The sequence below is a fragment of the Stegastes partitus genome, unplaced genomic scaffold, assembly GCF_000690725.1.
Source record: "Stegastes partitus isolate 25-593 unplaced genomic scaffold, Stegastes_partitus-1.0.2 Scaffold4, whole genome shotgun sequence".
Lineage (NCBI taxonomy): Eukaryota > Metazoa > Chordata > Actinopteri > Pomacentridae > Stegastes > Stegastes partitus.
The window spans coordinates 1,936,819-1,955,614 of NW_007577735.1; the positions used below are offsets into that span (position 1 = coordinate 1,936,819).

General features: G+C 39.4%; 1 protein-coding gene across 1 annotated transcript in view; it reads right to left on the minus strand.

Annotated features, from left to right (window-relative positions):
- Window positions 1-1,999: 1,999 nt before the first annotated feature.
- The window catches only part of LOC103355290 (metabotropic glutamate receptor 4-like), a 190,808-nt gene continuing 174,011 nt past the window's right edge, over window positions 2,000-18,796 (minus strand). The window contains exons 8-11 of the mRNA XM_008279031.1: window positions 17,183-17,319; window positions 13,759-14,694; window positions 10,111-10,357; window positions 2,000-5,227 (exon numbers count right to left, since the gene is read on the minus strand). Of these exons, the coding sequence (XP_008277253.1) occupies window positions 5,178-5,227; window positions 10,111-10,357; window positions 13,759-14,694; window positions 17,183-17,319 (1,370 nt within the window). The 3' untranslated portion in view covers window positions 2,000-5,177. The remainder of the gene's footprint in view (window positions 5,228-10,110; window positions 10,358-13,758; window positions 14,695-17,182; window positions 17,320-18,796) is intronic.

Here is an 18,796-nt window from a genome sequence, read left to right on the forward strand (position 1 = left end):
GGAATGTCAGAAATATGTGTTTTCATGTTCTCGCAGCCTTTAATTGTATACCTCCAAGTGCTAAAGACATACAAAACACAATGAAAATAGATTTTCCACCCAATGGGACCTTTAATGCTGGAATGAAGTGCTACTGTACATATGCATGTGTCTTAAAGGCATCACAAATTCAAAAAATTAGACCAAATGCACTTCAGATTTGGAGTATGCTTCTTTTCAAGTTGTTTTTTTTCCCCATTAGTCTTAATGTCACCTGCGTGAAAGGCAAAAAAGTAAGAAAATTAGAACGTTTGCATTCACAGAACAAAAAGGCAACAGATTAAGGGATCTGTTTTGCTGCAGAAATAGAAACGCAGTAGTTTGGCGACTGTAGCAGCAGGGTGGACAGAACTTGAAAAATGAAGATTTCCTCCATGGGTAGCCTCCTATACAGCAGAGAAAGAGAAGACTATGCAATTTTGTATATACCACTGTTTTGCTAATTGTACAGAGCAGGAGATTCACTCAGAACACAGAAGGCTAATGACAGTGCTATATCAGTGATCACCCAGGTGGCAATTCCCGACCCGCAATAAATCCAGCGGGATAGTTTCACAAGATCTACTTTTCATTTAGAGTGGCTCATAATTCTGTCAGCTTTTATAGATACTATGATATTTTCTCAATTTGTTCAAGGCTTATGCTGCAGGTGTAGCTGACTATATTGATCCGCCATTAAACCGAGGTTGAGGTTGTGGGTTGTCTGATTACTGGTGAAGCTCATAATCCAGAACACATGCAGGATTGTAATTCTACGCTCCGTTTGGCTTGTGTTCACGTTTCTGGATAGTTGTACTGATGTGGCAGCACACTGAAAAAGAAGTCACAGCTCAACCTTGAGATCTTGACATACTATAGTGAAATCTTCTTTTTTTTTTTTCCCCCCCAGCCCCCTGGACAGCTTCTCCTCTCACAAATCACCTGACTTTATGATTTAGAAGTGAAAATTATGGGATTGAAAGTCCTGATTCTTTCATGGGAGTGCAGGTCTTAGCTCTGGGCCATCCCCATATAAGATGTTGTGCGTGTGTGTGTGTGTGATCTGGATGTGACTTTCCAGTCTTTATAAATCATGTTGATAAATTATCTACTGGTCTCTCGGTACATTCACATAGTGTAACCTGAATTTTTCATTCAATGTAAAGACAGAACACTGATTACTCTTGAACAAGATACACGTATGGTACATACTGCATGCATGGGATATACGAAAGATAAATAACTGAAAAATTTTAAGGTGATATATTTAAATGTCTTGCTTTGTTTGGTCAAAAATTCTAGTTTACAGTGATATCAAACACGCTAAAGCAGCAAATACTTCTCTGGGAGAGGCTAGAATAAGAGAAATTAAGAGTTTTGCTTGATAAATCATCTACACAATTAGTTGCTTGCCAAAATAGATGGTCAACTCAATCTAAATATGTCCTCTCTCGAACCCACATTATTATTTCTGTGCATTTGATAGCAATGAGATAACATAGCATGCTTTTTTAAAGCTTAGGTGTTCATTTAGAGAACACAGTAATAAGGATTATTGATCATGGTTATGGTTGAGCCATTTTGGATAGATGTCTAATTGTGATTTTTTTCCTTACAGATATTGCGTTTTGACTTGCAATATAAGTTTTCAAAGGCAGGCTTCAGTTCAGTATTCACTGAGCAACACATTTAAAACATGTGATGTAGCTTTACCACATGAGACACAAGTGAACGTGTAACTGTCACACAAGTCAGATTCTGTGACTTGACATGACAGTTTAAACTCTGGGTCAGACGAGCTCCATACAGGGACTCATATCTATTTGCAGCCTTTGTGATGCACTTCTTACATTGTTTGAAATTGTTCGGCCCTAATAATGGTGACAAATGTTGTCAACAATATGTATTTATGTGTACTTTATTTTTGTTGTTAATGAAACATGCTTACCCAAGAAGAAGAAGAAGAAGAAGCAACACAGTATTAGCAAAACAGTCTTTTATTAGAAATATCTTGTATAAAAATGAACATGCTCTACACATCTTTATTTTTTTCTATAGATAGTTCATAAATATCCAGGCACTGTAACTCTTTTTTTATTTATTTTTTTTATCTTTCTTTTTTCTTTTTTTCTTTTTTTAAATAATCAAGTACATAAAGCAGACATGATCAATCCATTTTAATAACGTACATTAACTTGCCATTTAATTTCAGTCAGCACTTACATATTCTATTTTTGTAACACAGACAAAGTGTTTTTTTTGTTGTTTTTTTTTTAGAAAAATAAAGGGGGAAGGGGGGTTGTGGCAACAACGGAGAAAAAAAAGCAGTAAATTATCATATTCACAAACACAAACAATCCCACAAACAATACTGTATCAAATGATGAGAAAACAACATTTTGCGGCAACACCTTAGACTTGTTGAAGCTGAGAGCTGAGAGAATTATTGATTAAACCAAAAAATATTAGTTATTTATAATCCTCTGCAGTAGTTTTCCTTCTGGACATTATGCCTTTCTCTCAGATTGTTCACATGACTTGTTATGGGTTCTGACATGCAACATACAGACTTTTGCATCGCTGAAGGTAACATTTAATGAGACAAATTCCAGAGTTACTGTTTTATGACGAATACTTCAGAGACTGGAGACAGAAATGGGGTTTACACACTTAATTATACATTTTACATTGAGTCCTTTCTCAATTATACTTGAACAGAATACACCTGAAAGGTAATGGATGCAACACAAATGACACCATGAAAGATCCATGGAAAGAACGGCAGGAGTTGTTTAATGGGTATGAGGCACAGAATGAAGGCACTGGCCCTTATTTATCAAGCAGCTATTCAAACCTTCTCTGACCTAAAGAGGAAATGTTGTCAGTAATATTGTAAGAATCAATGAATGTAGTTAAGGAGCAGTGATTATGAATTCTGTGGAAATTTAAAGCTGTACTGATGGATTTCTAACCACTAGGGGGCAGAGACACGCCAAAACAAACACAGAAACAAAAACCTGAGATGCCACACTGACATGATAAACAAATTAGCAAACAGCTGCCTTTCTGCACATCCATCATGAACAGAACAAAATGGGTATTATAATGGTGATACGTTCGCTGGCCTTTTATCTCCATTTTGGTTTCCACCAGCTCGTGTGAAAAGGTGGGTTTTTACGCTGCTAGATGCTAGGTCAGTCGCTGTTTCCTACTGGGAAGGCGTGGTGCAAACGTGTCTGAATGCATTTGCTCGAAACAGATGTTTTTTAGTTTTTAGTAAAAAGTTTTATATCTGGGTGTTGACTCATTCAGTTTGTGTTTTGACCAAACAATCCGAACAATTAGTGAAAAAAAACAACACACCAGTTGCTTCTCAGTGAGACACATTAAAAGTGAACTAAATGCAGGTTTACTGTAACAAGGCCTGCTTAGGCTAAATAAACTATAGCTAAGTCCTGTATTTATATGTTATGTCTTGACAACGAACAAGAGGGAGATCATTTAGACATGTCATATTAACACTAATTTTGCCAATTTTGGCTGTTTAGCAGAACTGAGCTTGCACCGTCTCCAAATGGGCGATGATGGCGATAATACTGAGCAGCTACATGAGCTTAATTTTGCATGAAAATGCTATTAAAACTCCCATTTATCATTTCCGTGGCGGCCTCCAAATTCTTGACCCACAAGAGGGAATCAATTTGTGCGTATAAATCTTTTGCAAGGAACACAGATTACCCATGCATCTACAACACAATATATTATACTGTTCTATGCATTTCTCCTGTCCCATTTATCATGTACCATCAGGATTTAACTATAATAAATGTGGCACAACATTAGACTGATATGTTCTGGGGTTTTTTTTTCCCTTATAAATCAAGCATTTTATGAAAGTCTCGCATTGAGGGGCAGAACATACTGTCTCATCTGTATTACTCTTGCTCCACTGCTATAAAAATTCAGAAAGTATTCTTAAACTGTGGACAAAATTCTGCACTTTTTTTTCTTTCATCATTGAAATGCACAGATACGGAAATTATGGATTACATAATCGCACGGATCTGTGAAGGGCTTTTCATTCTGGCTAGGGTGAAATTTTTAAGTTATCTAACTGCTCTGCTTTACAAAGGCTTCAACAAGTGCATGACAAATGAGGGCCAATAAATCTGGGATGTTTAAAGTATGAGTTGTCAAGTCTCCAAGTCCTGGCTGACACGTATGGAATGTGATGTAAACCACAAAGATATCCCATGGCAATTTGTGTTTATTTTGGCTCCTTTTCACGTTTGTTCACTCTTTATTTAGCAGAGGGTAACCCAGTGGGTAATGGTCCAAAATGACATCTCCACTGTGAATGACAACCATGACAAATGTTGCATTCCATAGACGTTGACAACACAGCACAGTACACGTGATGCTCCCATTAGCATGCTCTGGGACTGTACACTATTGGTTTGCCAAGATGATGGTGTCATCATAATTATTATGAAACATTTATAAAACAACTGGGGTGACCCACTGCTTTATCTCCATGGGTTTCAGATATGGTTAGTTTGTGTAGGAATACTGAGTGTACTGTAGTAAGGCATGTACAGTCTGAAGAGTACTGCAGCTTTCAACTCCAATGATACCTGTAACCAAAAATAATTCCGATATTTTTATGCTGTTTCAACTTGTCAACTGCATTTGACAAAAACCGGAACGCTTTTCCCCTGTTTTTGTTGAAATGAGACAAAGGATTCAGCTTCAGCTCGAGAACTGAAACCGTGTGCTATACACTTCAGAAGAAAAAAACGCACTGTAGGCTCCAGGTGGTTCAGTCAGCCTGCATCTGGAAACGTCACCAATCAACACTTGCTCGTGACTCAGAAAGGGTGGGAAGAGGAAAATTAACTGTCCAAGCTCCTTTTTACGTCTCCCGCCTACCTCCTCGTAATCTACCATTTTTTTCCCCCCATAAATTTGGCATTTAAGCCTTTACCTGATTCCCTAGAAAAATATGACATCCTTTGGAGTGACAAATTCCCATCTTTCCACCCCAGCCCTCTCCACTGCAGCAGCTTGAAAGTTCTCCAGCATTTCCCAAATATTCCCCAGAAGCAGGTGATTTCTCCTCAGGCAGGCCCTTTGCTCCTCTTCCGCGGTTCATCTCTGTCTTAGATGGCATGGTTACTGTAGCTTATGTATGTCTGCTTTGAGGCCAACACTGCAAGCGAAGGTGCAGAAGAAAGAAGAAAAGTGTTAGATATGCAACGAGTGAGACTAAAATAGGCATAGTGTGGAATTCTTTAATAGTCCAGATTGTTGGAAACCAGATTGAAGTTGAAGATGTGAAATTCTATTTATGGATGAGTTGATTAAACAAGCACAGGTGGAGCTAATCATAATAGCAGGGTGCTAATGCAAAATGCTGTTGACAGGAACATCACCTAACATCCCATTAGATTTAAACTGAAATATGTTTTTTGCGAAGCTGAAGTCTATAGAAAGTAGACTCAAGATTCACAAGAAATTATCAGAAACGTGTGGATTTAAATTTGTCTTTTAATAAAAATGTTGTGAAATCTGGGACACAAACCAGCCAACAAAGCACAACCCCACATTTCTATAATTCACAAAAGAGCTACTGTGTGAAATGTGACTTACAGTCACAGCTTGTATTGCCTGTTGCACAGTTTGCAATGTTTATTTTTGGTTGGTGGTGTTATTCTAGGTCTCAGACTCACAGTTTTTATTTTGCACACTTTAGTTTTCCTTTGAGGTTCTCAATGTGTTTGAGTTTGTCCAGTCGTTTTTGGGGATCTTCTACTGCCTAGTTTGACGTTAAGCTGTTCTGGTTCAATCAGTGGCCCAAATAATCAATGTTATGCTATGTTACAAAACATAATTGGAGGGAGAAATCAGTTTTGACTTCCAAGGTGCATTTCAGCAAGACACAGCCAATCACCAAAATTAAATTCTTTAATCTATGCTGCTATTGTGTCAACAAAACTGAAAACACAAACTATAGCTTAAAGCAAAATGTCTATCAAAATGTCAAATCAAATTCACTTTTTCAAAGTACAGTCGTGACTCAATAATCCGTCACTAAATGTAAAACCTTCTTTTATGTCGGATAGCAAGGCTGTCGGATTGTCAAGACGGAGGTCGAGATACAAGGAGGGCTTGATGCTTGAAGGGTCATTTGTTGTTAATAATTGTTCATAATTGTTATAATAACTAGTAGGGCTGGTCCAAATAGCACTTTCTCGTCTCTGGATATTCAGGCCCAATTACTGATTGCGTTCGGGGTGGGGGGCACTTCCACCCTGGGGGAGCGCTTCGACGGGGTGGAAGTAGCCGGAATGTGCAGGCAGCACTTGGCTGCTACTGATAATTTAGGATAGCAGTCACACTTCTGTTTCCACCATCTGTGTTTACTTCCGTAAACATTGAGCACGCTTGTGGCATGTGACGTGTGGCGTGTCCTCTTCTGCGCATGCGGGACGCTTTTGGGTCATATGAAGTTAACACAGGAGTTCACATACAAGTCGCATTTAATTGTAAATGTGAACGAACTCGCAAAAGAATTGGATTTCACAAAAAAAATCTGAATTGAGCATTAAGTCCTGCAGTCTGAATGTAGCCAATCTGTTGGATTGTGAAGTCAGACAATACGCCATTATCCTTATTTGTGACATAAAATGTCATGTCGAAGTCAGAATCCAAGACTGTCGGTATGTTAAGGCTATATTTTATGGGTTTGTTCGTTTTTCCTCAAAACCTGTTGGATAGCGAGGTTTACGGATTGTTAAGGGTCGGATTATTGAGTCACAACTGTAATGTTAAAGGAAAAAACTAGATTGTGTAATTGCTAGAATATATTTAATGCTTTTTTTTATTACTGATTATCTGGTGTGTTCTTTTGTTTTTTGTTAAGTAAATATTTAGTCTCTGATATGTCCCAGTTCAATGAAAGTATCCCCATCACAATTTCTCAGAAATCCAAATGACATCTTCCAAGTGATGATTTTTTTTCTAACTAACTCCAATGTCAAAACAGTTGGGTTTTTTTGCTCATTGACTAATTGTTAAAATAACTAAATTGTGCAGCTCTGCAATAGCATTCTAATGTTGACTGTTTACCAGTAAGTGGATTGTTAATTGTACACATAGTATATGCTAACATTGGTGATGTTTTAACAACAAATAACCAAGAACTTTTTGCCATTTAAATTGATTCAGAGGCAGTCACAAGCATCGATTTTATCAACAGATCAATCTGCAACTACTGCATTTGTGAAATTACAAATCGAAATGTTTTTTCTTACAGCTGATTAATTACCTTGCGGGGCAACTGGATTCTTGCAAGGTTCACAAGATCACAAACAAAAAAAGATCATGAAAAAAAAATCCATCCTGTCAGGCTTCAAGCTACGTGTTTGTGGCTGATTCACAGCTGGTCGCACCAGTCAGAATCCTTAGTTACTGCTGGCAGCTATGGGCATGTTTAGGTACGAGTTATCTCATGATAGATGGTGATAGGCAGATGGTTCCTCCAATCACCTGCCAAGTTTTATTTTGAAAAAGCCTGCCTGTCTCCGAACAGTTTCCAAGGATGACCTCACAAATAGTTCTGTGTAGCAAACCATCTGGCGTGTCCGGTTAGCTGATTGTACCGTTAACTTGTATCCAAAATGCATTATATAGAGTCACCAAGCATAATCACAACAGGAGTATATAATGCAATAGCAACCATTCAAATGCAAGTCTTTACGACATGCAAAGACGTGAGATTTCTGTGCACCAAGCAAAGCATGCAGCAGTCAGTCAACGTATTACATTTTGAATTGTAGTAAGTAAGTGGGTTAAAAATACTATTAAGGCAATATGTGATCTGACCTGGCACTGTAATTGTTGTCGTCAATGTTTTATGGCAGTTCTCATTATTCTTTTACATTCTTTTCATGTTTCATGGAATTTCACATCAGCTTTGAATAAATGACCGAAGGGCAGACCACAGTGACCCTAACAAGCTCAAACTGGTGTTCAAATGTGACATACACGTCTTACATACAGTACCTGTGTATATGTGTGCTTTCATGCTCGTCTGCACACATATGTCCGTGTACAAGTGTCAGCACGTGTGTCATTTTTCAAAATAAAAGTGTCCTCAGCGAGCATGCTCGGTGGTGGTAATCACACTAGCAATCTGCCAATCTGCCCATAGCAGCCTCTGCTGATTGAATATGTCAGAGGGGATGAATCCAATCAGAGGACAGCTGAAAGCCAGAGCTGGGGCGAAAGAGCTGCAGAGGAGGGATGTGCAATAGTAAACACTTCTGTATATTTGTCAGTGCCATGTTGGGTGTGTGAATCGGGGCGGTATTCTCGCCATTTCATCCAAAGCATCTCTTCCAAGAGAAGCGTTGATAAATGAACCTTATTTGAATATTTATGTGCTGCGAGGCCAAGATAAAGAATAGATGGTCCAGAAAGAATTGGAGCTGGCAGACCCATCTGTCTTTTCCTGTTCACTCTTATTGTTGTTGTTGTCCCATTACCACAAATTCCTTCTTTTGTCAACAGTGAAACAAATTACAGGGGACACATGGCTATCGCTTGTCTCCTGCACTCAGGCAGAGTGGTGTCATCTTCTCACATTAACAGGCTTTACCACGCTGATTGGCCATTTTACAGCGCCACACACCAATATTGTCCATCCAAGTTAATGTCTGTTGGTCAGGGGGGGTTGATTTGTGAGTGTGTGATTACTGCCTTGTGTCATTCAGGGTGCTGTGTGTTTTTGTGTTTTTGTTTTTTTTTAGCCAGGGGCAGCCCGGATGCTTTGTGCATAATATAGGCAGGCACGAGTGTTGTAGTGAACATTAAAAGAAATTAACAGGAAAAAAAGTGATCACAGATATTAAAAAAGGGCAAAGTCATTTTCTAATCAGGTTACCTTGAGAGTCTAAAGTCCCTCACAAGGCTCCCCTCCCTCAACACAGTCTGACACATAAGCACAAAGAGCAGTTGTTAGATTCACAGTTCAAACCAGAGGGTGAGAGTCAGCACCCATAAATGGGCTTTATAATTGGATGAGATATCACAACTCCATTCTGAGGCAGGGGGGAAAAAAAGAGCCATACATGCAAGTGTGGGCACATGATTCTTAGTCCTAATACACACATCATTGTGTACTGATCAGCTCGGTAGAGTATAAAATCAGGACCTTCAGTAATCAGAACATGTGGGGTTGCTTGATTAGATTTAAGCCTGCCCCCACACAAGGACTGCCTACTTATACACTTTATCTGGGTGATTGAAATATCCTCCTCTCATATTTAACAGTGAACTACCCTTCCTTTTCAAAATCAGAGTAGTGTGGGCACCCTGTCACACCTCCTGGTTCACAAATCCACTGTGGTGTGAGTTAGTGAATAGTGAAGTGAATAGAATAGATCTATTTAGCTGTTCCATGTATTCAACATGCAGGATAATCCTGCTGAAACTGAAAAATGCTTCCAGTGTTTTTTAGGCATTTGTTGAATTTCATATAGCATATTTGAAACATGCAAAGTTTATGTATTAGTGGATTTTTGTTAACGCAATTCAATTTCAATTTTTCAATTTCATTTGTAGAGTGCAGTTTACAACATATGTCATCTCACAGCGCTTAACATAGTAAGGTGAAGACCTTATGAACTAATAAACTAAAAGTTACACGCATTAGCTTGCCGTTTATTAAAAAGATAAATGAAAAACCAGACTGGGGCAGCGTCCGCAACAATGCTAACTACAGGATAATATGACACCATTCTTATCAGCTCTGATTCTTCACACAGCTGTTTGTCACTTGCAATGCCTCATATTCAAAAGAAATCTGCTTTACTTGGCTCTGAAATCACACTCGAATGTCTTACATGCTCACATAAATGCTTACTCATTTTCCAAACTGCTGAAGGTACAAAGTTACAGTTCAGTATTTTCAAGTTGACATGTGTATTCTTTAAAGGCTTATATCCACAAAATATGCATCAGCATGAAATCAGCTCTTGTTGTTTTTGTTGTTTCTTTTCTCTCTGTTGAAACATGAGGCGTGATACCAACCTTGTGTTTCAAGACTTTCACAGAGTTCAGACTTGGCCTCTCCGTTGGGCCTCAGGCTGCCTTTGGGGTTGAACTTGTTGGACATAGTGGCTGCAGTGACCACAGCCTTCAGGCTGCGTTTGCGCTTGGGTACGTTCTGCTCTGGATGGAAGAGAACCACGTAGACCTTAGGCATGTAGAGCATTCCCAGAGAGACCGACGCACTGAGGCTGACGGAGATGGTCAGAGTTGTGGTCTGGATATACATCTATATGATGAAAAGGACAGAGGAGGCAAAATAGAATTATTGGTTGAGGATGTACCGAGCGATGGAACGTGATGTTCTACTTTTAGAGTCTCGAGGTAAACTGAGGAAACAACAGTGAAGATTGTGTTGCTCAAACACTACATTACTTAGTATGTGAACACAGAATATTGGAGGATGTTTTCTTCTAAATTATATGTTCTTATGTCGAAAAACAACCTTGAACTGCACACAATCACATATAGAGACACACTGATGGCATCCCCCACCCTTTGTTCATATTCTTTGAGTTCTCCTCTTTTTTTGAGCTTTCTTGTCATTGTTTTGCTTGTTTATTTATGATATGCATCTAATAGATGTGCCCCTGATGGGTGTCTATGTAGTCTGTGCATAGATGTTTTTACCCGGAGGTTTTAGACAACAGCGTGAGGATTGTGTGTTCTCTGTAGCTAGTGACAGCTGCAACTCACAGCTGGGTAGCAGATATATAGCTACAGGCAACAGCGAGGGAGTGCAGAGAAACATCCTACAGCATAGCAAAAGTGCCTGCAAGTAATTTTTCATTTATGATAATCATCCCAGAACTCACACACACAATCTATCTTTGATTTGTTTACGTGGGAAATGTGATGAGTTAGGGCAGGGGGCTGTAAATATATAACAGGAAGATCGTATTTGACATTGACACATGCATATGAAGTGTATTATAAGTTTGTTAAAGGTGCACAAAAATGAAAAAAGTATATCTGCGTTTCAGATTATAGTTGCATGAAAATACAATTAAAGCTCACCAAAGGAACACTTGTCTCACACTGATTCTAGTCTATCTCTCCTCTGTTCTGCAGTGATTAAAGTATTAATTAGAAGGGAAGAGAACAGCTGACTTTGCCTCTTCTCTGAAGTTGATGAACACAAGGCGACGAGTGTACAGTGGAAACACAGCTGGGGGAAATTCTTCAAAGAAATTTGCCTGAGGTTTTGTCTGACATTACATTTGTAGACATCAGAAATGACTGAGCTGTTTGACATGAGAATAGCCAACAGGGCTCCGAACCAAATGTCAACAGTTACAGATGATGTTTTCCAACATGCGGTGATGACATATGTTGCTTGTGTGTGACTTTATACAACATTTGTCTTAAGCCGAGATGCTTTCAAAGTCTTAGAAACCTGACACTGCCATAAGCGTCAGAGTTTCAGGTACTCTCATAAGATAGGATTTAAAAATACATCACATCAGTGGAGTATTTGAGTAGCATCACTTTAGCTTTGTGTTTTTGTTTACCAAGACCTGTTATTTACTGACTATGATCTATGTTGATGTAACAAACAATATCTAAAGAGGAGCTTTGCAGAATTAAGCCCCCTAAAGCTGTGTCAGTTTAGGGGAAAAAAAGAAAAAAAAGATGTCAGTGGAAGATGGAACTGATAGAGCCTTGTGTTCCATCATAGTGCAAAAAAGCACATGGGAATTCCTGGGTGATAGAGGGGGAGTTTGTAATCTCCTGAGAAGATTACACGTGGCCCCGGGTGAGTTCGGAACAATATTGCCAGCCCCCTGGAGTGCAGAGTGGAGTCACTCTGTGAGGGCAGCCAAGACCCTTGTCCACTTCCATCGGCCTTGGTGACATAAATTTTCCCTGACATGCTGAAATGATTGCCAATCTGCTCCATCGGCACAGTGAAGAAACAGGACTGGGGACAGAAACCGTTATGAAGTTCTTTAAGGCAGATTTGCCTCCTTTTGGCATTACTTGTCCAAACAGTGTTGTTCCTACTCAAACACAAAGTATTAAAACGGTAACACACTTCCTCGGTACCTTGTGATGTGGGGTTTCTGAATATGGATAAAATGAAACATGCTAAATATTTTTAGGACATTTTGACATCAAAATTGCTGTTGTGAAAAACATATAAAGCTTCTATTTCTTTGAACTACAATACCTCAGATTTATGGTAGACCAAAGAAAATCATGTTTCCATTGTTAACTGTGCATAATAAGTAATAATAATAATGTAATAATATAGGGATATTCATATTTAACAGAGCATAAATCATATTAAAGGTTTATAAAACAATACCTAATGGAGAAACAGAACACAGTTCTTCTGGGGAAAAATATCCGTTAATTGCTTCCCCACAAACTGGAGAACGCAACGTTTGTAATGTCTTGTTTAACCCTGATAGTGTGTGATTCACTCTGTGTTGTAGAGGATGTGAACTTCAGTCTTTGTGATAGCAACACAACAAGTATCTGAATTTTAAGTGACAGCTGAATCTAATTCATTGCATTTAATGCAGGTTACACACACATGCTCTTTAATGATTGAGATACAGGTGAATGAAATTGTTTGTATCTTGGCTTCTTCTAATGGAGAAGTTTGCATACATGTAGTGCCCAAGCTGTTTGCCACAAAGAGGGAAATTATGTTAATGGGCAGTCATGAAAGTGTGTAATCTAGAAGAATGATTGCTTCTAAACATTTCCTTGAGAACCCCGAAATGTTCTTGTCATCACTGATTTAAAGAGCGTGTCCCTTCCCCAAAGAGTTGTTCACAAGTAGACTTTTTGTCCACTAAACTCCAAGTGTTACTATTGCTTTATTTGTAACTAAAGTCCATAGACATGTATCCACTTCATTGTTTTTAACATAAACTCTGCCAGGTTGATGGCAATCTAAAGGCTGCTATTGAATGTATCACAGTACAACACTACCACATCCCCATACTGAGGCTTCTATTGCATAAATATCACTAATTTGACTTTTCCCGTCTCTGCTTGTTCAATGTACACATACGCTGCGCAACCTCAAAATTAGCACTTGTGAGAAGTAATTTGTGATTCACTTTCAACTCACAAGAAACGTCAACAGCCGCGGTAATTTTATGCTACTTCACCAACATGCGTTGTCTATTTCTGTGTGCATGAATGTGCAGTGATTGACTACTTGGCATTTCCACCCAGTGAGGCTGAATCAAACACATACACACACAAAAACACAATTAAAGAAAACATATCCATGCAAACTTGCAGTGAATGAATTATCCACACAAGCTGACTCTAAGAGTCTCGTAATTCCCACATTGGAGCACAAAGCCCATCAGCTCATGATGAATAGTGGCAGCATCCACCAACTATTGTGGAGTAAAACCTCTTTACTCCACAAGAGGCTCATTCTATACAATGAACATAATTTGAGTGGCCATTTTCTTCATAATGAGGCATAGAGAAAATATAAAAGAAACCCAAAAAGGAAACTAGCATCTCACGCGAACAAGTGAATTTAAGGGATTTTCTGCCATTGTGCTTTTTACAAGTCTTACAACTGTTTTAAAAAGGGGACAGATTGGGTTTGCCATCTTTTATTTTATGCTTGCACCCCATTCCAAATGGAATATTTACCTTCTCTGCCGATTGTGAGGTTCCAAAGAAGATGGGGATGAAGGCGAGCCATACGATGCAGGTGGTGTACATGGTGAAGCCGATGGGTTTGGCCTCGTTGAACGTCTCGGGAACCCCTCTCGTCTTGATGGCATAAACTGTGCAGGTGACCATCAGCAGCATGCTATAACCCAGCAGACAGATGAGAGACAGGTCTGATATATCACATTTCAAAACACCACGGGCCATTTCAGGATTGGCTGTGCGCTGGTCCTCGTAGTCGATGATTGCTTGAGATGGGTCGACACCAAACCAGATGCACACTCCAAGGAGCTGCACTGATATCAGGCTGAATGTGATGACTAACTGGGAGGCCGGGGAGATGAACCGAGGGGCACTGACTGACATTTTGCCCTGCTCGAAAATCCTGTAGATCCGATTCGTCTTGGTAAGCAGTGCTGCATAGCTTATACTCATACCGAGGCCCAGGAAAATCCTTCGCAGGGAGCATATAACCACATCAGGAGTGGAGATCATGAGGAAAGTTGTAGCATAGCAGAGGAAGATACCCGTCAGCAGCACGTAGCTCAGTTCTCGACCTGATGCCTTAACAATGGGCGTGTCATTGTAGCGTACAAAGGTGACAACGACGAACAGAGTGGCCATGATCCCCAAGACAGCGATGAGGACAGGGATGACTGCCCACGGGGAGCTCCACTCCAGCTTAACAATAGGAATGGGAACACAGCCAGTATGGTTATCGTTGGGCCGCAAATCAAAGCGGCACATCTTGCAGGTGTAAGTGTCTGCCTGATACTGGTAGCCATCACAATTCTCACAGTGCCAGCAACATGGAATTCCCTTCACGGTCTTCTTGCGCTGCCCTGGACGGCAGGGTTGACTGCATATAGAGGAAGGGACTTCTTGTGTTCCACCAGGCCACTGCATCTCATTGGTCTGGAGGGAAAGCATAAGAAAGAGGAAGTTTATTCTGTATTTATGTTTGCACAGAATACGCATCAGCCTTGTTTTTTTAGCCCCTGGAGCAAGAGTGTATTTTAAAGCGTATATCACTCTATTGATGATATGTACCTACAATGATTACATATTGGGCTTTTACCAAAATGCGCTTGAGCTCAATACCGTGCATGAACACCTCCTGTGGAGACAAAGACAGAGCACCGGAGTTGCTGCTGCTACTCTGCTAATGTGCTGTTTCTGTGTAGGCCTGATGCATCTCTCCACAGTAACACAGTTTTACTCATATACCCACATCCACTGTCGTCTATCTTCTTCATTGTATTCCATCTGGACAGTGTCATAATTGCAATTAAACAGCTCTTTTAAAATAGATTAAACTGGCTTTTAAGGGTCAGTCTAGCAAGAACAGCAGTACAAGTAACTACATATTGTTTCACCAGTTTGATATTAATCAACGCACCACACACCGCATGAGGACACAATTCAATTAGCAGATGGTAGATTAGTTTACACGCACAGAAGTGCATGATAGACTGAACAAACTGTAAATGGGATATTCGCCACATGAAAGCAGCAGTCTTTTATATCAAGACATCACTGGTGTGAACTTATTGAATTTTAGCGCAACAGGAAATGACTTTTGCTGTTTAATTGCTTCTCAGGAATGTTGCATTTAAGGTGAGGAAAGGCGAGCAGAAAGAGTCGAGCTGCGTGGCACTGCAGTCTCGACACAGTGCAGTGCAGCACCGTGTGCCTGTGCTGTTGCATTGACATTATTTATTTTTAGTGCAGCACAGTTTGCTTAAGAGGCCTTATTAAGTGGAATAGGGTGATGGAAATAGATGGGGAATATTCAATTATTCAAATAAACATCTGGATAGTTTAAATGATTGGTTTTGTGTCTAAAAGAGAAATTCCATATGGTATTTCCGGTGTCCCTCGGAGGACGATGCGGGTAAGTCGATCTGTTTGCAGCAGTAACTCAGGTCCTTGATGTCTGCTATAATCCGATACCATACCTACAGTGTGTGCATCAACAAAATATGAACACCTGGGGGCTCATGTATATTGCATAACTACAAAAATGATGCATACACACATTTCCATGCAAAGTTTAGTATTTAACACAAAGCAGTTTTGATGTAAACATATGCACCACTGCAGATTGTGCTCTCTAGGCATATGGAAATGTTGAAAGGGAAACTGGTACTGTATCTAGTAATGATGGCAAATGTCACAATAAGGTTAATGCAATAAGAGGCTTTTTACTCCATTATAGACCTACTCATATCAGCATAATTGCGAGTGGAAATGCTGTGGACGATACTTTACAACACACTCTGTACTGACCTAAAGCATCTGTCAGCCTCTATTTTTGCAAATTGTGAAGCCAAGCAGGAAAAGGATGATTCATTGATATTATTCTGTTGACTGCTGCCCCATTATAAAGCCTGGTATAAGCAAGATATGTTCCGCAAATTAATTGATAACAGTGATAAGTTATGAGAAAATGCATTTAATGAATTGTTAAAGCTGAAACACTAGAGTTGCTGCAAATGTTACATGTAATGGTTGCAAGTTAGGAGGCAATATTAGTATAGATTAAACTCAAATGAGAATATAAATATTGAGAATACATTGGCTTTATTGCTAATTAATAGATGGCTCACTTTGAGGCAATTTTCTTTTTCCAATTTCTCAATTCAGTAGTTTTCATAGTTACAACACTGATCTTTCCAGTTGGTGAAGCTACAGATTTGAGTTTCAATGCAATGTGTCATTTGCACTTTTTCCTCAAGACTACGAGTGAATTAGTGCTGAAATGCAAAATATGAGATCTCTAATGAATTGTTCTGTTGGTTAATTGTCCAACAATCACACAACACTAATATTATCAGAAAACTCAAGCACTAGGGATGCACGACATATTGGCGACCACATCGGTATTGACTGATATTAGTGTTTTTTTCCGATATATCAGTATCGGTCCGATGAACAAATTTAGCCGACGTGAAAAACCGATGATTGTCTAGAATAGAATAGAATAGAATAGAATAGAATAGAAAAGAAAAATACTTTATTTATCCCAGGCCTGGGAAATTACTGAACATTAGCACTTTAGTCTCTACATTTAATATTGCTGCTATACAGATGTTTTCACTTAAATATCCTGGACTTGAACGTGAAATATGTTAAAATATGTTTAAATATGTTTTACTTTTATTACATAATAAAGAAGACTATGTGGTCTAATGTGGTATGGGCTTCTTTTGAATAGTTTTCACGTTCTCACAGTGCTTACTAATACTCGTTTTTCAGTGTGAACCAAAATTGAATATCGACATCGGTAATATCGGTTATCGGCAATATCAGAACTCTTAATATCGGCTATCGTATCGGCCAGAAATTTTAATATCATGCATCACTGTCAAGCACGCAAATCAGACACTTAAAAGATTCATACGTCCAAGTGGAGCTGATCTGTCCAGTGACCAATGATCTTGTACTCTGTGGTGTTGTTTGTGATCTGGTATTGGTAGATTTCATAGCGACCAGGAGCGTCTCCATTCACATTGAAGACCACCGGGGTGCCCGCGATGCCTAAGGAAGATAAAGAAAGAAACGTGTTACTTCTGTTTTAAAGGACAGACTCAGTGCTAAACTCCAGTGTTCAGCAGCACAGTTAAAACTCAAGGTCTTCCTGCCCTGAGAAAGAAATGAGGTTTCGAGGGGACTTCAAGCCAGTGCTGTTATAATGTTAATGATGGGAGCAAAATAGATGTTGACAGGCATGTTGTCCTGGTCCTTTGAGGAGGGCCAGGGCTGCTGTCTGTTCATGTTCCCATATCATTTCACACTCCTTCATTCTGCTTATTGCCCCCATTGCCTGTTATCCACAAAGTCTCCACTCTGAGTGCTAATGAACGACAGCGCTGATTCTGATTACCACTTTGAGGTCTCTCTCATGACTCTGCTTCCTGTCTCTGAGCCAACCTACAATCCCCTTCGCGACTCGTTGTAAAATTGCGTCGCGAGGGAACGAGGGTTCAAGGATTGAGTGATGAGAGCAAAGCTTCTCTTAGGAAAAGACCAATCTCTATTTGATCCCACCAAATTTGCTTTCTTTGATGCAATCACCTACTACTCAGCATTTCTCTAACATGCTGAAGTAGGGAAGTGTACAAAAAAAATACCCTTTCTTGACTTGCAGCAACAGAAAAAGGATACATCATGACCAGACACTTGACTGCATTAGAAAGAGAGTTGATCATATTCCGCAAGTATTGATTATATTCCGTCATAAGAAAAAAGGGAATTATTCAGTTGAGTGTTTTGTTCTCCTTAATAGGTCACGGTATTGATTGTTGATTGTGGTTTGAACCTATGAGTCAGACTTTGGAAACCTGTGAGTCTGTGAGGCCAGATGTATATTCTCTCGTCTGCAGATTTGTCAAAAGTCTCATCAACAATCCATAGGAGTTAATTGCATTAGTATCATCCTGATGAATTATCCGGAGGGCACATCGAAGACAATAGCAGGCAGCCTTATCAATTATGAAGATTTTCTTGCCCAGCTCAGCAATAGAAGGAATTGAGTGGGATGTATGTTTCTACTAATTTGATTGCTGTAATCGATTAGTTTCACCTCTTCACTTGCAAAAAGATACCGCGGTTTTCATGCAGAGGCAGCAAAATGTTAACAAGATGCTTATTTAATAACAAAGTCAGATTTTTGAGGAAAGACTTCTTGTCCATACTTTTAGAGACAAATTAACCGTACTGTGGTGGTTCCAGAGGAAGTGTGTGCATAAGGTAAAGTGTTGTCACTGTGTTGCAGTTGTGGCAGTGGCTGTTAAACTGAGCGTTATTTGCACTACTTATTCAAATTAGCTCAGTTCAAACCTCTTGTTTTTTGTCCCTACTTTAAGGCCGGTTTATTGGAGACACATTTAAAGCTCTATTATGCATTTCTTAAAAAGTTAATCATGTTTTAATACAAAACAGTAATTTCCGTTGTGTCACAGTTGCCTTCCTGATCCTTTCATTCCGTTAAAAACCATTAGCGAAAGCCATGAGA